Source organism: Arachis hypogaea, chromosome 8 (assembly GCF_003086295.3).
Source record: "Arachis hypogaea cultivar Tifrunner chromosome 8, arahy.Tifrunner.gnm2.J5K5, whole genome shotgun sequence".
Classification (NCBI taxonomy): Eukaryota; Viridiplantae; Streptophyta; class Magnoliopsida; order Fabales; family Fabaceae; genus Arachis; species Arachis hypogaea.
The window spans coordinates 15873865-15889660 of NC_092043.1; the positions used below are offsets into that span (position 1 = coordinate 15873865).

Consider the following 15796-nt stretch of genomic DNA (forward strand, 5'->3'; position numbering starts at 1 on the left):
TACACATGCATTTAATTACGTAATATCATATCAGTAAAAATAATTATTTTTTATTTTTTGTGTATCAAAATTAAACTCTTAATAAAAAATATAATTATACTACATGTACATCAAAATCATCCATTAAAGTTAGCCAATATTATAAAATACATATTAAAATATAAATACATATTGAAAATAAATGAAACTACACATATATTTATACACAAATATATTGATGGCTGATTTTAGTGTACAAATAGTATTTCTCTATTTTTATTTAATAATAAGTATTTAAAGATGAGGAAAAAATATCAACAATGAACGACGTCCACGTTCATGCATCATCCAAAATTAATGGGAAATAAGTAAATGACAAAACCTGTTTTCACTTTTCACTAGGTGGTGGGGGATTTACTACAGCCAGTAGTGTTGAGGATTGCTGCATTGGCAATTTTGGCATTATCATCATATAAGTCACTCCCCACTATCCCCTCCATTCCCACGAGGTTCCACTTTGTTCCTTCTTTCTTATATTATATGTAACTCCCTTATCACTTTCTTACGTTTCAAGACACCTAATCACAACCTTCTTCATTCCTTCCCTTCCATTCTCCCTCATACACTTACGTCAACATGCTTCCCGCCCCTTCTTCCCACCACACTCTTCTCCTTCTCTTCGTTTCCTCATTAATCCTCGCCGTTAATTCTGACGATCGTCAACTCCTCCTCGACTTTAAGTCAACCCTTCAATCACCAAACCCCAACGCCTTCCTCTCATGGACCCCTGACAACTCCGTTTGCGCCTTCAACGGCGTTACGTGTGACGCTTCCAATTCCGTTACCGGAATCAACCTCTCCAACCGTTCCCTCACCGGCGTTCTTGATTTTCACAATCTCTGCCGCATCCAGTCTCTCCAGACTCTCGAGCTCGGTTTCAACTCTCTCCATGGAAAAATCTCCGACGACATCAGAAACTGCACCGGGCTCAAGTTCTTGGACCTTGGGAACAACAACTTCTACGGAACGTTCCCTGACATCTCACCGTTAAACAAACTGCAGTACCTGTTCTTGAACCAGAGCGGTTTCTCCGGAACTTTTCCATGGCAGTCACTGTTGAACATGACGGATTCTCTGTTACAGTTAAGCGTTGGTGATAACCCCTTCGATCTCACGCCATTTCCGAAAGAAGTTGTTAGTCTCAAGAAACTGAACTGGCTCTACCTTTCGAATTGTTCACTTGGAGGGAAAATTCCAGTCGGAATCGGCAACCTTACGGAGCTTACGGAACTGGAATTCTCCGATAACTTCGTCACCGGAGAGCTTCCCGGCGAGATCGTTAATCTGAAGAAGCTGTGGCAGCTGACGTTCTACAATAATTCCCTAAGCGGAAAGCTTCCCTTCGGTTTTCGCAACCTTACGGGACTAAACTACTTTGACGGTTCAATGAACAAACTGGAAGGCGATCTCACCGAGGTGAAGTTCTTAACCAATCTCGTTTCGTTTCAGCTCTTCGAAAACGGTTTCGGCGGTGAGATTCCGAAAGAGATCGGCGAATTCAAGAGCCTCAAGGCATTATCTCTGTATAGAAACAAATTAATTGGTGAAATCCCTCAGAGACTGGGTTCTTGGACGGAATTCGATTTCGTGGATGTTTCGGAGAACATGCTTTCGGGTCCGATTCCACCTGACATGTGCAAGAAGGGGAAAATGACTGCTCTGTTAGTGCTTCAGAACAAGCTCACCGGATCAATACCGGAAACCTACGCTTCCTGTAACACTCTTAACCGCTTCAGAGTCAGTAACAACTCGCTCTCCGGTTCCGTACCGGGAGGAATTTGGGGTCTTCCGAACGTAGATATCATAGATATTGAACTCAACAATCTAGAAGGTTCGGTTACCTCTGACATCAAGAGCGCTAAGAAACTGGCTCAGATATACGCCCGGAAGAATCGGTTATCCGGTCAGATACCAAAAGAGATTTCGGAAGCGAGTTTGTTAGTCACTATTGATCTCAGCGAGAATCAAGTTTCTGGTGAGATTCCAGATTCAATTGGAGAATTGAAACAACTCGGAAGCCTTTATTTACAGAAGAACGAGTTAACTGGATCGATACCTAAGTCTATAGGTTCTTGTACTACGCTAAACGACGTAGATTTATCGATGAACTCGCTCTCCGGCAAGATTCCTTCTTCGTTAGGATCTTTACCGGCTCTGAACTCGCTTAACATGTCTAGGAATCAACTGTCCGGCGAGATTCCGGAAAGTTTGGCGTTGCTGAGATTGAGCCTCTTTGACTTGTCGGAGAATAGGTTGACCGGGGAAATTCCTCAGGCTCTTACCATTCAAGCTTACAATGGTAGCCTCGCCGGAAACCCTGGACTCTGCAGTGTTGACTTGATCGGTTCATTCCCTCGGTGCTCTAAGGATTCTGGCATGTCAAAAGGTCTACGTACTCTTGTGGTTTGCATTCCAATTGGGTTGGTTGTAGTTATGCTCTGTTTGGCGCTTTACTTGAAGAAGAAGAACAAGAAGAACGTGAAATGTGGAGGAGGAGAGCGTTCTCTTAAAGAGGAGTATTCATGGGACGTAAAATCCTTCCATGTTCTAAGCTTCACCGAAAACGAGATTCTTGATTCGATCAAGCAAGAGAATCTCATTGGAAAAGGAGGTTCAGGTAATGTTTACAGGGTGATATTGTCCAATGGAAAAGAGCTCGCTGTAAAGCATATATGGAATACCGATGTTGATTGGAGGACGAAGAAGTCGAGATCCTGGAGTACTGGTAGTGGCAGTGGAACGCCCATGCTGGCCGGAAAGCGCACTAGGAAGTCGAAGGAGTTTGATGCAGAGGTGCAGGCATTGAGCTCGATAAGGCATGTGAATGTGGTGAAGCTGTATTGTAGCATAACAAGTGAGGATTCTAGTCTTTTGGTGTATGAGTATTTGCCTAATGGAAGCTTGTGGGATAAGTTGCACACCGGTGGGAAGATGGAGCTTGATTGGGAGATAAGGTATGAGATTGCGGTTGGCTCGGCCAAGGGCTTGGAGTACTTGCATCACTCATGTGAGAGGCCTGTTATTCATCGGGATGTTAAGTCCAGTAACATCTTGCTTGATGAGTTCTTGAAGCCTCGGATTGCAGATTTTGGTTTGGCTAAGATTGTTCAAGCTAACGTTGCAAAGGATTCTACTCAAGTCATTGCTGGAACACATGGTTATATTGCTCCTGGTTAGTTAGTTCATAATTTCGTGTTCTTCTTTCTATCTATTAATTATAAATATTTGTTAATATTTTTTATGTTTTAAATAAGTGCAGAATATGGCTACACTTATAAGGTGAATGAGAAGAGTGATGTGTACAGTTTTGGAGTTGTATTGATGGAGCTAGTGACAGGTAAAAGGCCAATTGAAGCAGAATTTGGTGAAAACAAAGACATAGTAAGCTGGGTCCATAGTAAAGCACAGAACAAAGAAATGTTCGGGAGTGTTGTGGATGCAAGAATTCCAGAGATGTATAAAGAAGAAGCTTGCAAAGTGTTAAGAACTGCAGTTATATGCACAGCAACTCTTCCAGCTATGAGGCCTACCATGAGAACAGTGGTTCAAATGCTTGAAGATGCGGAGCCATGTAAATTGGTTGGAATTGTCATAAACAAAGATGGCACTCAAAACAAAATCAGAACCAATGCCAAATAGAATAGTTTTTGTACTCATTTTTGTAACTCTTCTGAGAAGTTTTAGTTGGTTTAAAATATTAGTGAGTTTATTAGGATGAGTTGCAATAATGAGTATAAAAACTATCTTTTACTAATAATAAAATTTCTCAGAAGAGTATCATCCATGCCAAGATACAAAAGGTTGAAGAATTTTAGTTCATGAAAGAGAATTAAAACCACTAATTAGATGATAATGTAAATTTTCCTAGGAGATAGTATGTAAAATATATTAGTTAGAACTTCCTTAACATGTATTTTTAAACTGTATTATGGATGAAAATCTTAGTAAGGGGTCACCTCCAAATACTTGTAATAAAAAAAGCAAGCTCCTTTATTTTTATTTTTTTCATGGGAATGAACCATATATGCTATCGTTCAAATAATTGAGATTTTCTATTCCCAATGTATCATACATATGATGGTTTTTGACTAATCCAAAATCATTCTCCTTTTTAACTTTTTAAGATGGGAACCTTTTCATCCATTACTTTTGAAACTTCATACAATATTTTAGCTTTAGCTTGCAAATTTTTATATTGAAATAATGGAATAAAACCTTAAAATTTTTGCCATTAGAAATTTTATCATTATCTAAACCCAATTATAAATCAAATATGTACTAGTAATTTGAAACAATTAGATGATGTTTTGTCCAACCTAGAATAGAAGTCCAAACAAAAAATAACAATAATACAAGACTATAGTGAGTTGTGATTAGGATAACATCTCAAAAAGGAGTAAAAGAACTTTTTGATGATTGAAATCTTTTAACATGCGCTCAATAAAAATGTCAAAGGACTAATCCACCATATGCATGCATCTCTAAATTATTGAATGTAATGTTGTGATGTGTATTTTATATTATCTATTATCGTTGTATAGTTGTGGCTGTCACTATCACATGCACCTGTATGAAGTAAGAAATGTTACAGCTAAAAATCGACCTCAATTTGTACTTATTAATTGTCTACTTTGTTGTTTCTATAGGAGGTAGACATTAATTATAAAGAAATAAATTCTTCTTAGAAAAACCTTAAAGAAAGAAAAGTTCGAATGCAATGTCTAAAACTATTAGATAGAGTTGTTGAGCGATAATATTCAATTCATATTAGGTGTAAACGCTGTCATATTAAAATTAATTCATAAATGAAACTTCTATTAATTTTTTAAAAGAATTGATTGAAATGTGCTTAAGCTGCGGTGGTTTCATTTGCTTGAAGCCGATTGTATCACCTTTTTTTTTTTAATTTCCATTCTCAAAACAAGAAAGAATTTCGTGTTGACTATATAAAAAAAATTGAAACAATCTGAAATCAGAAGAAATCATAATCCTTATTGTTTAGGTTGCCGAATTGAAATAAATTATCTTTCTCTCTCGTTTTCCTATTCGTTTGGTTATCCGTTTGAGTTTCTGTTATAATTATTTTCACAAAAGTCAAAAGTCTTATATTAAAAAATGGTATTTCACATTTATACGCACTTTTTATTTGATAAAAAAATGTATTAAAGTATAAAAAAATTTCAGTTTAAACAAGAATAATAGGCTATGTTCGAATTCCGTCTTGTGTATGCAATAATCCATTGCCCAGCAGCAAACCCTTAAATGGAGTTTAGTACTGCAATAGATTAGTCCTTGTCAGGAGTAGGAGATACTGGGATACTGCGAGAAAAAAAAAAGGCTTTTGATAAGCTTAATTGCTTATGGCTTATGAAACTACAAAATTCCAAGTTGTGATAATTTTTAATGTTTTTGTCAAACCCTAGTTGCAAAATTTTTTTTTGGAAGAATAGATGCAAAACTTTTTTCTTAGTGAAGGCATAATCTACATCATGATTTGCCTCTCTTTTCACATGTGAACTGAATAAAATATCTAAAACCAAACTAGTATTCAGTATGGCCAATAATAAATGCGTAGGCCTACCTCTACATTGTCCATTTAGCAAACCTAAAGGCAAGTCCAAAATAAACAAAAGCCTAGAACGACAAACAAATTTGTAAAAAAAAAAAAACACAAAACAACAACTTGATTACTAATATAGGTTGGTCAAATAATAAGTCCATTAATCTGTTTAAACAAAAAAAATATTTGCAACGAGACTTAGGTTGATCAAGTAATTGTAATTATTCTAAATTGTAACATGATCCGAAACATGGGTCAACTCAGGAAATAGAATATAGAAATCCATAGGAGAGTATGCGTGTGTGAGTATGTAGTGTAATACAAAAATAAACAAATAAATAAAAATATAATAATATTTGGGAGGAAAAATACCGTCAAAATAATTTAAATTTATTTTATTTAATATTTATTAATTATTATTACAATTAAAAATACTAAATAAGATAAGTTTGAGTTTTTGTTTTTGTCTTTTTAGTATTATCAATAAAAATATATATAAATTGATAGATAAGAGATCGATAAATTTAACTAAGTATTAAAAGTTTACGAGATATAATACTATGAGTCAAGATTTAGAGAGGTTAAATACTTTTTTTTTCTCCTATCAATAGATCTTCATTAATCATTAGAGTTCTGTTTCACCTTAGTAGCATAGAGTAGTTAAGGCATTTGTTGTTATTAGATATTTAGGTTGGAGTTATTTCAAATGAGAGGATGTTTTGTTGGGTTCATTTAATTATGTGGATTAAATTTCTAAAGTGGTCTCTTAAATCGATTTGTATATTAATTATATTTTTGAATTTTCAATTGCACTAGTTTAGACCTCAAAATTAAACTTTAGACTTCATAAAAAATTTTAGATTCATTTTTGGCATGACTTAGCTGAGCTGGCGTAGCCACTGCCACTCTAGCATTAATAATGGCTAGATAACGTGAAAATATGGTGATGATGTTCCATAATAATTCCAGTTTGCATTTATAAACCTATCCCATCTTCTTGTACCTCTACATCTTCTACTCTGTTACTTCCATCTTTTTGCTATTTTTCTTATTTTTTTTCCAACTCTAGTATTGGTCGTTATCAAACTTTTTGCAGAAGTATACCAAATGATTTGGGGGAGGAGTAGTCACACAACAGAGAGCTCGAACTACTCGCCTTCAACCAGAAATTGGACAAGAACATCAACGCGAACCAGGTCTAGGAAGGTACCAGATTGGTGTGGCTGTAGATGCCGCCCCATCCTTAGGTGGTTAGGGATATGATATTAAGTAAAATTTTTATCTACATTAAAAATAAAGATTGTACAACTTAATTTAATAACCATGACTAAAACGGAAATTCAACATTTTGCATATCATGTTTAATGCAAAGATTAAAGCATTTTTAAAATTCCACCCTAATAGAAAAACATTTGAAACGCTAAACCTTCAATAACAATGTAAATATCCCAACCACATTCAAAAAGAAAATTAACTAAAAAAAAAAAACTATACTATATACTGACCTCGATGACAACAATAATGGTGCTTCCTCTTTTTTGCACGGACACAACGAATTCAACGATGACACTAGCGTTCCACAAAATTGTCAAACTTGCAAACCACACCACCACAAGCCTTCACTGTTATGAGAAGAAGACAAAGACGAAATGTTGAGTGTTGGAGAAAAAAAGAAGAAGAATTATAAACAATCAAAATACATAGGTCTCCAATGTTTTGTTTTTTTCATTTATGTAAAATGGTAACGTTTTTGTCTCATTAAGTACCAATACTCTAAACGACGTCGTATGGCACATCTAGCATAGTTGTGGTTGTGCCAATTCATCATCTCAACTGCTGACGGAAATGAACCTAAGGATTAAGGAATATTATGGAGTTCGGAATTTAATTTCAAAATCCAAAATGGTGAAATTAAAAATTCAAAAATACAATTGATGCACAAATCGAATATAAAAAATCACTTTAAAGATTTAGTCGTGTGTAGATGGAATGATTTGGTTTCATGTTTTTGTTTGTGTGGATTGGGTTTTGGCCCACACTGAACCAAAAAAATATACTACACTAAATTTTATTATTGGTAGTCTAATGAAAGCAGTAAACATTGAGCATTTTTTGCTTAGTATGTCGATATGATTCCAAATATATTACTGTTCGTGCAAGGTCACTCTTCTCCGAGCTATGCTCCAAACTCCGGGTAGAGACTTTGGTGAGGTGTGTCCGAAATGAGGGGTGCCTTGCTTGAACATGACCCGAGCGGGGTACCTACAAAAAGGACTTCGACGCTCAAGTTGGTGGAAGATATTTTTTCAAGATGAATATAAAGATTACTTATGAGTATATATGTATTGTTTTTTGATGTATCCTTTACTTAGTGGCCCTCGGTCTTATAGATTTCATTGTTGAGTTTGTTTACGGGTCTGTTGTAGTGAATCTCGGGTTTAGCCGAGATTATTGGGTGGTTATGGTCATAGTGCGGTTTCTTTGCTTATCTCTTTGTGAACGTTGCAGTTGTAGTCGAGATATGGGTCGTTGGTTTCGATTTCATAGGGTGTAGTACATAGCCCCCAAGCTTGACTTGCTTGGGTGTTAAGTAGCAAGTTGAGCTTTTAGTATGACCTATATCTCGACTTGCCCTAGATGAGTTAGCCCCCAAGCTCAACACTGCGTTTTACTTGGCCTTTTGATTTCGAAAAGCATGTTTCCTTAAAAATTGAATTAACGATTCAATATTGGTTTTGGAAAGTTGTTCTCCCCTGTTTTTAGGAGAACGTGTTGCAATTACTTCTCTTAATGACTGCTCTTTGACCGTTTATGACTCCCATTTTCTTAGCGGTTTGTCCCCTGGTCTTCCAATTTCGCTAGTGGGCTGTAATTGATTTTTGCTTCCCTTGGAAATCTTCGAAAAAATCATTCCTTTTTACTTGTTCCTGAAAAATGACCTCCAAAGGTTAGCTTTTTTATCTCTTCCTTCTTCTTGCTTCTTCTCCTGTATTTGTCAGATAGTATTCTAAAAATGGAAAAGAAAAAATCAAAGGAGAAACAGAAAGTTGTTGAAGTTAATAGGAATGATTTGTATCATTGGGTGCATGATGACGTTAAGACCCGTGCTTCTTCGTATTGTTCTTCTGAGTCTCTTCGAGAGCTTCGTACTATGAAATTGATTAGGGATTGTTCTGATATCACCGTCGAACTTCTTCCTTGCTCGTCTGAGGATAGGGTTTGTGAACGTAGGGGTGACTGGGAGTATTTTTATATGTATACCCCTTGCTTTTTCGAGTTGCATGTTAGGTTTCCGTTTTCCTCCTTTGAGTGCGACATTCTGACTCAATTAAATTGTGCCCCTTCTCAATTGCATCCAAATTCCTGGGAGTTTTTGAAGGCATTCCAGTGTCTGATGTCTTTTCTGGAGTATTCCCCTACTCTTGGAGTTTTCTTTTCTTTGTTCCAGTCTAAGGGTGTTCGTAAGGGCTTGTGGGTATTTTTGAGTAGCTTTCCCGGTCGTTCTGTTTTTCTTCTGTATAAGTCCTCTTTTAAGAATTTCAAATCTCTGTTTGTTAAGGTCCGTTCTAAGGAGACTGAATATCCTTTTTATCTTGATGATGAGCTATTTGAGAAGTTTCCACTTTACTGGTGTTCCGAGCATATGCAAATCCTTGAGGCTTATAGGTCTGAGGAAGAGGATTTAGTTATTGATTTCTTAGTAAAAAAATTTGCTGCTGGCGAATGTCTTTCGATTTCCAAGGTGTTGCGTCTTGAGAATGAAAATGATAGGGAGGGGTTGAGGACTTATATAGGTAATATACTTGTGTATTTTTAGTGCTAATGTATCGTTGATTATTGACTCGATGTGTTTGTCTGTAGGTGGCCGGGTTCCTCATCTTACCTCGTCCAGACTTCAATCTTTCCTTGATAAGAAGAAAGAGAAAGTTGCTATTTCGAAGGTTGACGAAGATGTTGCCTTTTCAACTGCGCAACCTGTTTCCTCGAAATGGAAAAGGGGGGAGTCTGACACTTCTGTGGAAGTGTTGTCTGAGGGAGGTAATGCTACTACCAAGGTTCCATCTTTGGCTTTTGATCGTTAGCGTAAGCTCCACGGCTTTATTCCTGGGGTGAGCTCTCATTCTTTGTGGAGTGACCAGTACCCCTTTGCCGAGCTCTCCGATAGAGCTTCTCAGTATCTGGGAGATATGGTGCTTACTCGTCGCGCTGGGTTAGAATCCCTAGGGAAATATGTTCAAGTAATTTCCTCTTCTATCTCTTTTCTTTGTTGTTTGCTGTTTTTTTCTATGGTTTTTCCTGTCAGGTTATTGCTGCTCGTATGTTGTATGTTGGTCGTACTAATGAACTGCTCGGCGCCGAGCAGGCTGATGTCGAGAAGTTCGCCACATTGGAGCGTTCAGTTAAGGAAAAAGATAAAGTTATCATTGACATAACTGCCAAGATGAAAGAGAAGGAGGAAGGTGTTACTGATGTCACTGCGAAGTTGGAAGAAAAAGAAAAAGAAGTTGCTCGTCTTCAGGAACAGATCAGATCTTTTCAGGCCAAGATAAGAGATAATGATAAGACCAAAGGGTATATGACTGCCCGCATTCATGAACTTGAAGACCATGGTATTGAAATGTTTACTTCAGGATTTGATCGGGCGGTTTCCCAGATTTCGTTGTTTGCACCTGAGTTTGATGTTCGTCGTCTTGATGTGACGAAGATTGTTGTTGGTGAAAACCTTGTTCAAGATGAGGCCGGCGAGAATCATAACGAGAACGTCTCGCCGCCTGTGTGAATATTTGTATTAGAAACTAGATAGGACTTGTATTTTATGTTTTTTGAATACTGATGTTGGTTTTTGTTTCCAATTGTATTGACTGTTTGTTCCGATTTTATGTCTCGGTTGTATTTTGGTATGATGTTTTATGATTGCGACTTTGATGTTTGCTGATTTATAGTTTCTGTAGGAACATGAATGAATAGTATAGTGAATATATGTCATTTGAAATTGTTCCTCATGTTTGAGGTTTGTGGGATGGTTGGTCTCATTAAAACCTACCCATGTAAACCCTCTTTAGGGAAAAAACCTCGTGGTTAGGAAAAAGAGTACCTGACCATCCTACTTATTACATTGAGGTGATCAGCTATAGTAGTATTTGATCAAGGAGATGTTCCATGTGTTTGGTAAGGTTGTTCCATTCAATGTTTCTAAGCGATAGGCTCCTTTGCCGACTACTTTAACGATCCGGAAAGGTCCTTCCCATGATGCCGCTAGTTTTCCATGACCTGGCGGCTTTCGAATATCTTCTAGCTGCCTGAGCACTAAGTCTCCCTCTTTGAATGTTCTTCGTATGACTTTCTTGTCGTATTGTCGCTTCATTGCTGATTGCACTGATCTTTGCCTTAGTTTTGTTAGGTTGCGCTCTTCATCGATGACATCAAGCGAGCTCTAAAGGGATCATACATTCAGCTCTATACACTAAACGGAAAGGGCTCTCCTTTGTTGTGGATTGTGGAGTTGTGTTATAGATCCACAATATTTCTGGTATGAGTTCGGCCCAGCGGCCTTTAGTATCGGTCAGTTTCTTTTTAAGAGCCTGCAAAATCACTTTATTAGTGGCTTCTGCAAGCCCATTAGTTTGTGGGTGTTCGACAGAGGAAAAATGGTGTCTGATGTTCATGTTAGTTAGGAAAGTAATGATTTTTTTGTCACTAAACTGCCTATCGTTATCGGAAACAATTTCTCTTGGAAAACCATATCTACAAATGATAAATTTCCAAATAAACTTTTGTACCTTGTCCGAGGTTATTTTTGCAAGCGGCTGTACTTCTATCCACTTTGTGAAATAATCAATGGCCACCAAAAGGAATTTTACCTGTCATGGTGATATTGGGAGTGGTCCGAGTATGTCCATGCCCCATCTGTGAAAGGGCTAGCTGGCGTCGGTCATATGTAATGTCTCGGCAGGGCTGTGTATTAGTGGCGAACACTTTTGACATGACTCACATTTTCAAACTTTGTCTGTACAGTCCGATCTTAAGGTCGGCCAGTAATAACCTGAGCGCAAGATTTTTGATGTTAAGCTTCTGCCTCCGATATGATGCCCGTAGATGCCTTCGTGTACTTCATCTATTGCTATTTTTGTGTCTTCTCCCGCAATGCATTTGAGTAGAGGTTGATAGAATCCGCGCCTGTATAGTGCATCCCCAACTAAGGTAAAATATGCCACCTTTCTTTTGAAAGATCTCGGATCTCCCTCCGGTATTGCCCCCGTCTTCAAATAATGTATTATGGGAGTTCGCCAATCTTCTCCCTGTGATACGTTTAAATATACTGCATATCTAGGCTAGGTTTTGTTAGTGTGAGATGTACCAAATTTTCTGATTGTTGACTTTCTCTACAGATCGCTAGCTTTGATAGTATATCTGCCCTACTATTTCGTTCTCGTGGTATATGTGTTATTTCAAATTTTCGAAAACCTTTTATCATATTCTGTATAATATGTTGATATTTTTCTAAGAGGGGGTCTTTAGTTTGAAAGTTACCTGTTACCTGCTGTACTACAAGTAAGGAGTCGCAGTATACCTGCAAGTTCAGCACTTGGATTTCTTTTGCCAGTTTTAACCCTGCCAGTAGCGCCTCGTACTCGGGTTGGTTATTTGTTGTTTGGAACATGAATTTGATTGATTGTTTGGCATGTACGCCTTTGTTATCTCGTAGTAATATACCTGCTCCACACCCATTGTCATTGGATGCTCCATCGACGTACAATTCCCATGACTCTTGTTCTTCTACTATACTCGTGAATTCTGATATGAATTCGGCTAGAGCCTGGGCCCTGGGTGATCCCCTGGACTGATATGTGATGTCCAATTCTGAGAGCTCGACCGACCACTTTGTGAGCCTTCCCGCCAGGTCGGGTCTCGCCAGGATTTGCCGTAATGGTTGGTTTGTCCGAACAATAATTCGGTATCCTTGGAAATAGTGGCATAGCCTCCGAGTTGTAATGATAAGTCCGAATGCAAGTTTTTCTATCATTGGGTACCTTGTTTCAGCACCCTGCAAAACTTTGCTCATGAAATATACTGGGTGTTGCTCATGAAATAAGGACTGAACTTATTGTGTTAGTTGAAACTGAAAGGAAAAGATGTAACGGCTTACCTTGCTCTAGCTTTTTTAGTATAGGTGGTGATCCTAGGGTATGCTTGAATTTCATGAAGGCTTCTTCACATTCTTCTGTCCAATTGAACTGGTCCAACTTTTTTAGTGTGTTGAAGAAGTGGTATGATTTTTCTACCGCTGCTGGCAAGAATCTAGAAAGAGTCGCCAGCCGACCTGTAAGTTGTTGGACTTCTTTCTTGTTTTTAGGGGATTGCATGTTGATTACTGCATTGCATTTGTCGGGATTTACTTCTATCCCTCTGTGGGTTAGCAGAAAACCAAGGAATTTTCCACCCTGCACACCAAACGCGCACTTTTCTGGGTTTAGTCTCATGTTGTGCTTTCTGAGCTGTCCGAATATTTTGTTCAAGTCTTTTTTATGTTGTTCTTCCGAAGTTGACTTCACTACCATATCGTCTACATATATCTCGATGTTTCTGCCGATCTGATTTTGAAGACCTTGTCCATTAACCGTTGATAGGTTGCTCCTGCGTTTTTTAGTCCAACATGCATGACTTTGTAGCAAAAGCTTCCTTGGTCGGTGACGAATGCCATTTTTTCTTCATCTTCTGAGTGCATGAGGATTTAGTTATAGCCTGAATAGGCATCCATGAAGCTGAGTATCGGGAAGCCTGACGTGTCGTCCACCAATCTGTCTATGTTAGGAAGCGGATGCCCATCTTTGGGGCATGCCTTGTTTAAGTTAGTGAAATCTGCACACATGCGCCATTTTCCCGAGTTTTTTCGCACCATCACAACATTTGCTAACCATGCTGAGAATCGGATTTCACGAATAAAACCTGCTTCTAAGAGCTTTTTGGTTTCTGCTTCTGCTGCCTATCGTCGTTTATCGCGCAGATTCCTTTTCTTTTGTCGTATGGGTCGGGCGTTGGGGTGGACCGCTAACTTGTGGCAAATAAAGCTGTGGTCAATGCCGGGCATATCGCCGGTGTTCATGCAAATAGATCGACGTTTGTTCTCAGTAATGCCATTAGGTCGGTCTTCTGTCCTGCAATAAATGCAGATCCAACATTAGTAAATTGCTCATCTTGATTTAATGTTACCTTTTCAAGATCGTCCGTTGGTGTGGGGCGGTGATTGTCACTTCGGGGGTCAAGTTTGGTCAAAGTTGGTATGTTTGCCGAATTATACACCGTATAGACCCGAGGTGCCTCCTTCTTGTTGGCTTTAAGGCTGGCATTGTAGCATTGCCTGGCTTCTTTGTGGTCGGCGTGTACTATCCCCACCGCGCCGTCCTGCAAAGGGAATTTTACACAAAGATGTACAGTTGAGACAATGGCTCCCAAAGCATTTAGCGATGGACGCCCTAAGATAATGTTATAAGGGCTGGGGTAATCAACCACCAAAAATTGAATATCTAAAGTTTTGTTATTTGGTGGTTCTCCGATTGTTGTCCTCAACCAAATATATACTGATACTGATACCTTTTCCCCAGAGAACCCTACCAATTCTCCGGGTGATGGCTGTAGTGCTTTGTCACTGAAGTGCATCTTTTTGAAGGTTGAGTAGAACAAGACGTCGACACTGCTTCCTGGGTCGAGTAGGACCTTCTCCCATGTAAAGTGAGATGACAACCGGGTCATCTAAGTTCGGACAGTTTGTTTTGAAATCGGCCACGCTGAAGTTGATGTGAGAGTTCGGTATTGACGTTTGTCTTTCTGGCCGGGATCCTTCCATTGTCAGCATGGTTCTGTAATTCCTTTTCCGAGCCGAGGTTGTAGTCCCTCCGCCTGCAAAACCACCTAAAATGTAGTTAATAATTCTCTTGGATGGGGGAGGGGGGTTTCGACCTGTTTTTTCCTGCTTTCTCTTTCTGTTTCTCGCTGCCTCCGGGCCGAGATATACTTGTCTAGGAGCCCTTGCCTTGCCAACCTCTCCAGCAAATCCTTTGCCATTACGCATTCATCCGTCGTATGTCCGAACTTCTGGTGGAAAGCGCAATGTTTATTTTTGTCTACATATTTCTGGTCTTGGTATGTTCCTGCTCTGACTGGTGGTCTGATGAGTTTATTGTGCAGGATCTCCTTGATTATATCCTCCCGCTTTGTGTTGAATTTTGTGTATGAATCGAACTTAGGTGCTAGTTTGAATGGCTTTCTTGTGTCTCTGCTGGTGGACCTTTGCGGTCTTTCTTCTTCTTTTTTCATCGACTTTTTGTTTCTTCGGGCTTCCCTGAGTTCTTCGATTTCGATCTGGCCCTGGGCTTTTTCTCGAAATTCTTCTAGCATTTTCGGTTTTGCCACCGCAATTGCTTCCTGAAACTTTCCTGGTCGGAGGCCGCTTTTGATCGCATGCAATTGTACTTCGGGATTAAGATTAGGTATTTGCATGGCTGCTTCTGTGAACCGCGTCATGTACTCTTTTAAGCTCTCTTGCTGCCCCTACTTGATGGTACTGAGGTAATCTGAATCTCGTACATAGATCTTTGACGCTGCAAAATGGTTTACAAATAGTTTAGTGAACTCATCAAAACTTGATATTGATCCTGCGGGCAGGTTAGAAAACCATAATAAAGCAGCTCTGTCCAAAAAGGTCAGAAAATATCTACACAGGATGGGATCGGAGTCGCTATTAAGGAACATCATTGATTCGAACTTCGTGACGTGGATTTTGGGATCTCCGATCCCTTTGTAGGGCGCTAATGTCATCGGAAGTGTGAAATTCTTGGGCATTTTAAAGCTCATTATTTCTTCTGAGAAGGGATTATTTCGCCGTCTTGTTGTTCTAACGTGAGTCTCCCCTGTTTTAGCATTTGAATCTGACTGATGCTCTTCATGTTGAACGGTGTTTTTCTTCTTACTTTTTCGTTCGTCGTTGTTTTGCATTCCGGCCAATAGTTCGACCATCCGCTGGTTTTCTGCGAGCAGGGCAGCGTTTGCGTCTAACAAATCGGCATTAGTGGGGTTATTCGAAGGGGTCGCCGAGCGATCCGTCATGGTTGAGTTCCTGTAAAAAGGAGAGAGCGTACAAGGCAAATATGATATTCGTCAGAAAAAGATTAAAACATGAGGTTTTTGGCCCCACGGTGG

The 15796-nt window shown here is 38.9% G+C and overlaps 1 protein-coding gene and 1 long non-coding RNA gene across 2 annotated transcripts; one reads left to right on the forward strand and one right to left on the reverse strand.

Moving 5' to 3' along the window:
* Positions 1-425: 425 nt before the first annotated feature.
* On the forward strand, positions 426-4038 carry LOC112706299 (receptor-like protein kinase 7). Its single transcript, XM_025757535.2, has 2 exons — positions 426-3211; positions 3299-4038. The coding sequence occupies exons 1-2, from the start codon at positions 616-618 to the stop codon at positions 3676-3678; spliced, it is 2976 nt and encodes a 991-aa protein (XP_025613320.1). The 5' UTR covers positions 426-615; the 3' UTR covers positions 3679-4038.
* A 2404-nt stretch (positions 4039-6442) lies between these two features.
* LOC140174583 (uncharacterized) lies at positions 6443-7280 on the reverse strand. Its single transcript, XR_011864316.1, has 2 exons — positions 7105-7280; positions 6443-6881 (listed from the first exon to the last, which is right to left on the reverse strand). It is a non-coding gene; the product is annotated as an uncharacterized lncRNA (long non-coding RNA).
* Positions 7281-15796: the final 8516 nt, after the last annotated feature.

Excerpts from the sequence above, each read along its gene's own strand:
- LOC112706299 (XM_025757535.2), top strand. The coding sequence starts at position 616 with ATGCTTCCCGCCCCTTCTTCCCACCACACTCTTCTCCTTCTCTTCGTT. Across the intron at positions 3,212-3,298 it reads ACATGGTTATATTGCTCCTG|AATATGGCTACACTTATAAG; the intron begins GTTAGTTAGTTC and ends AAATAAGTGCAG.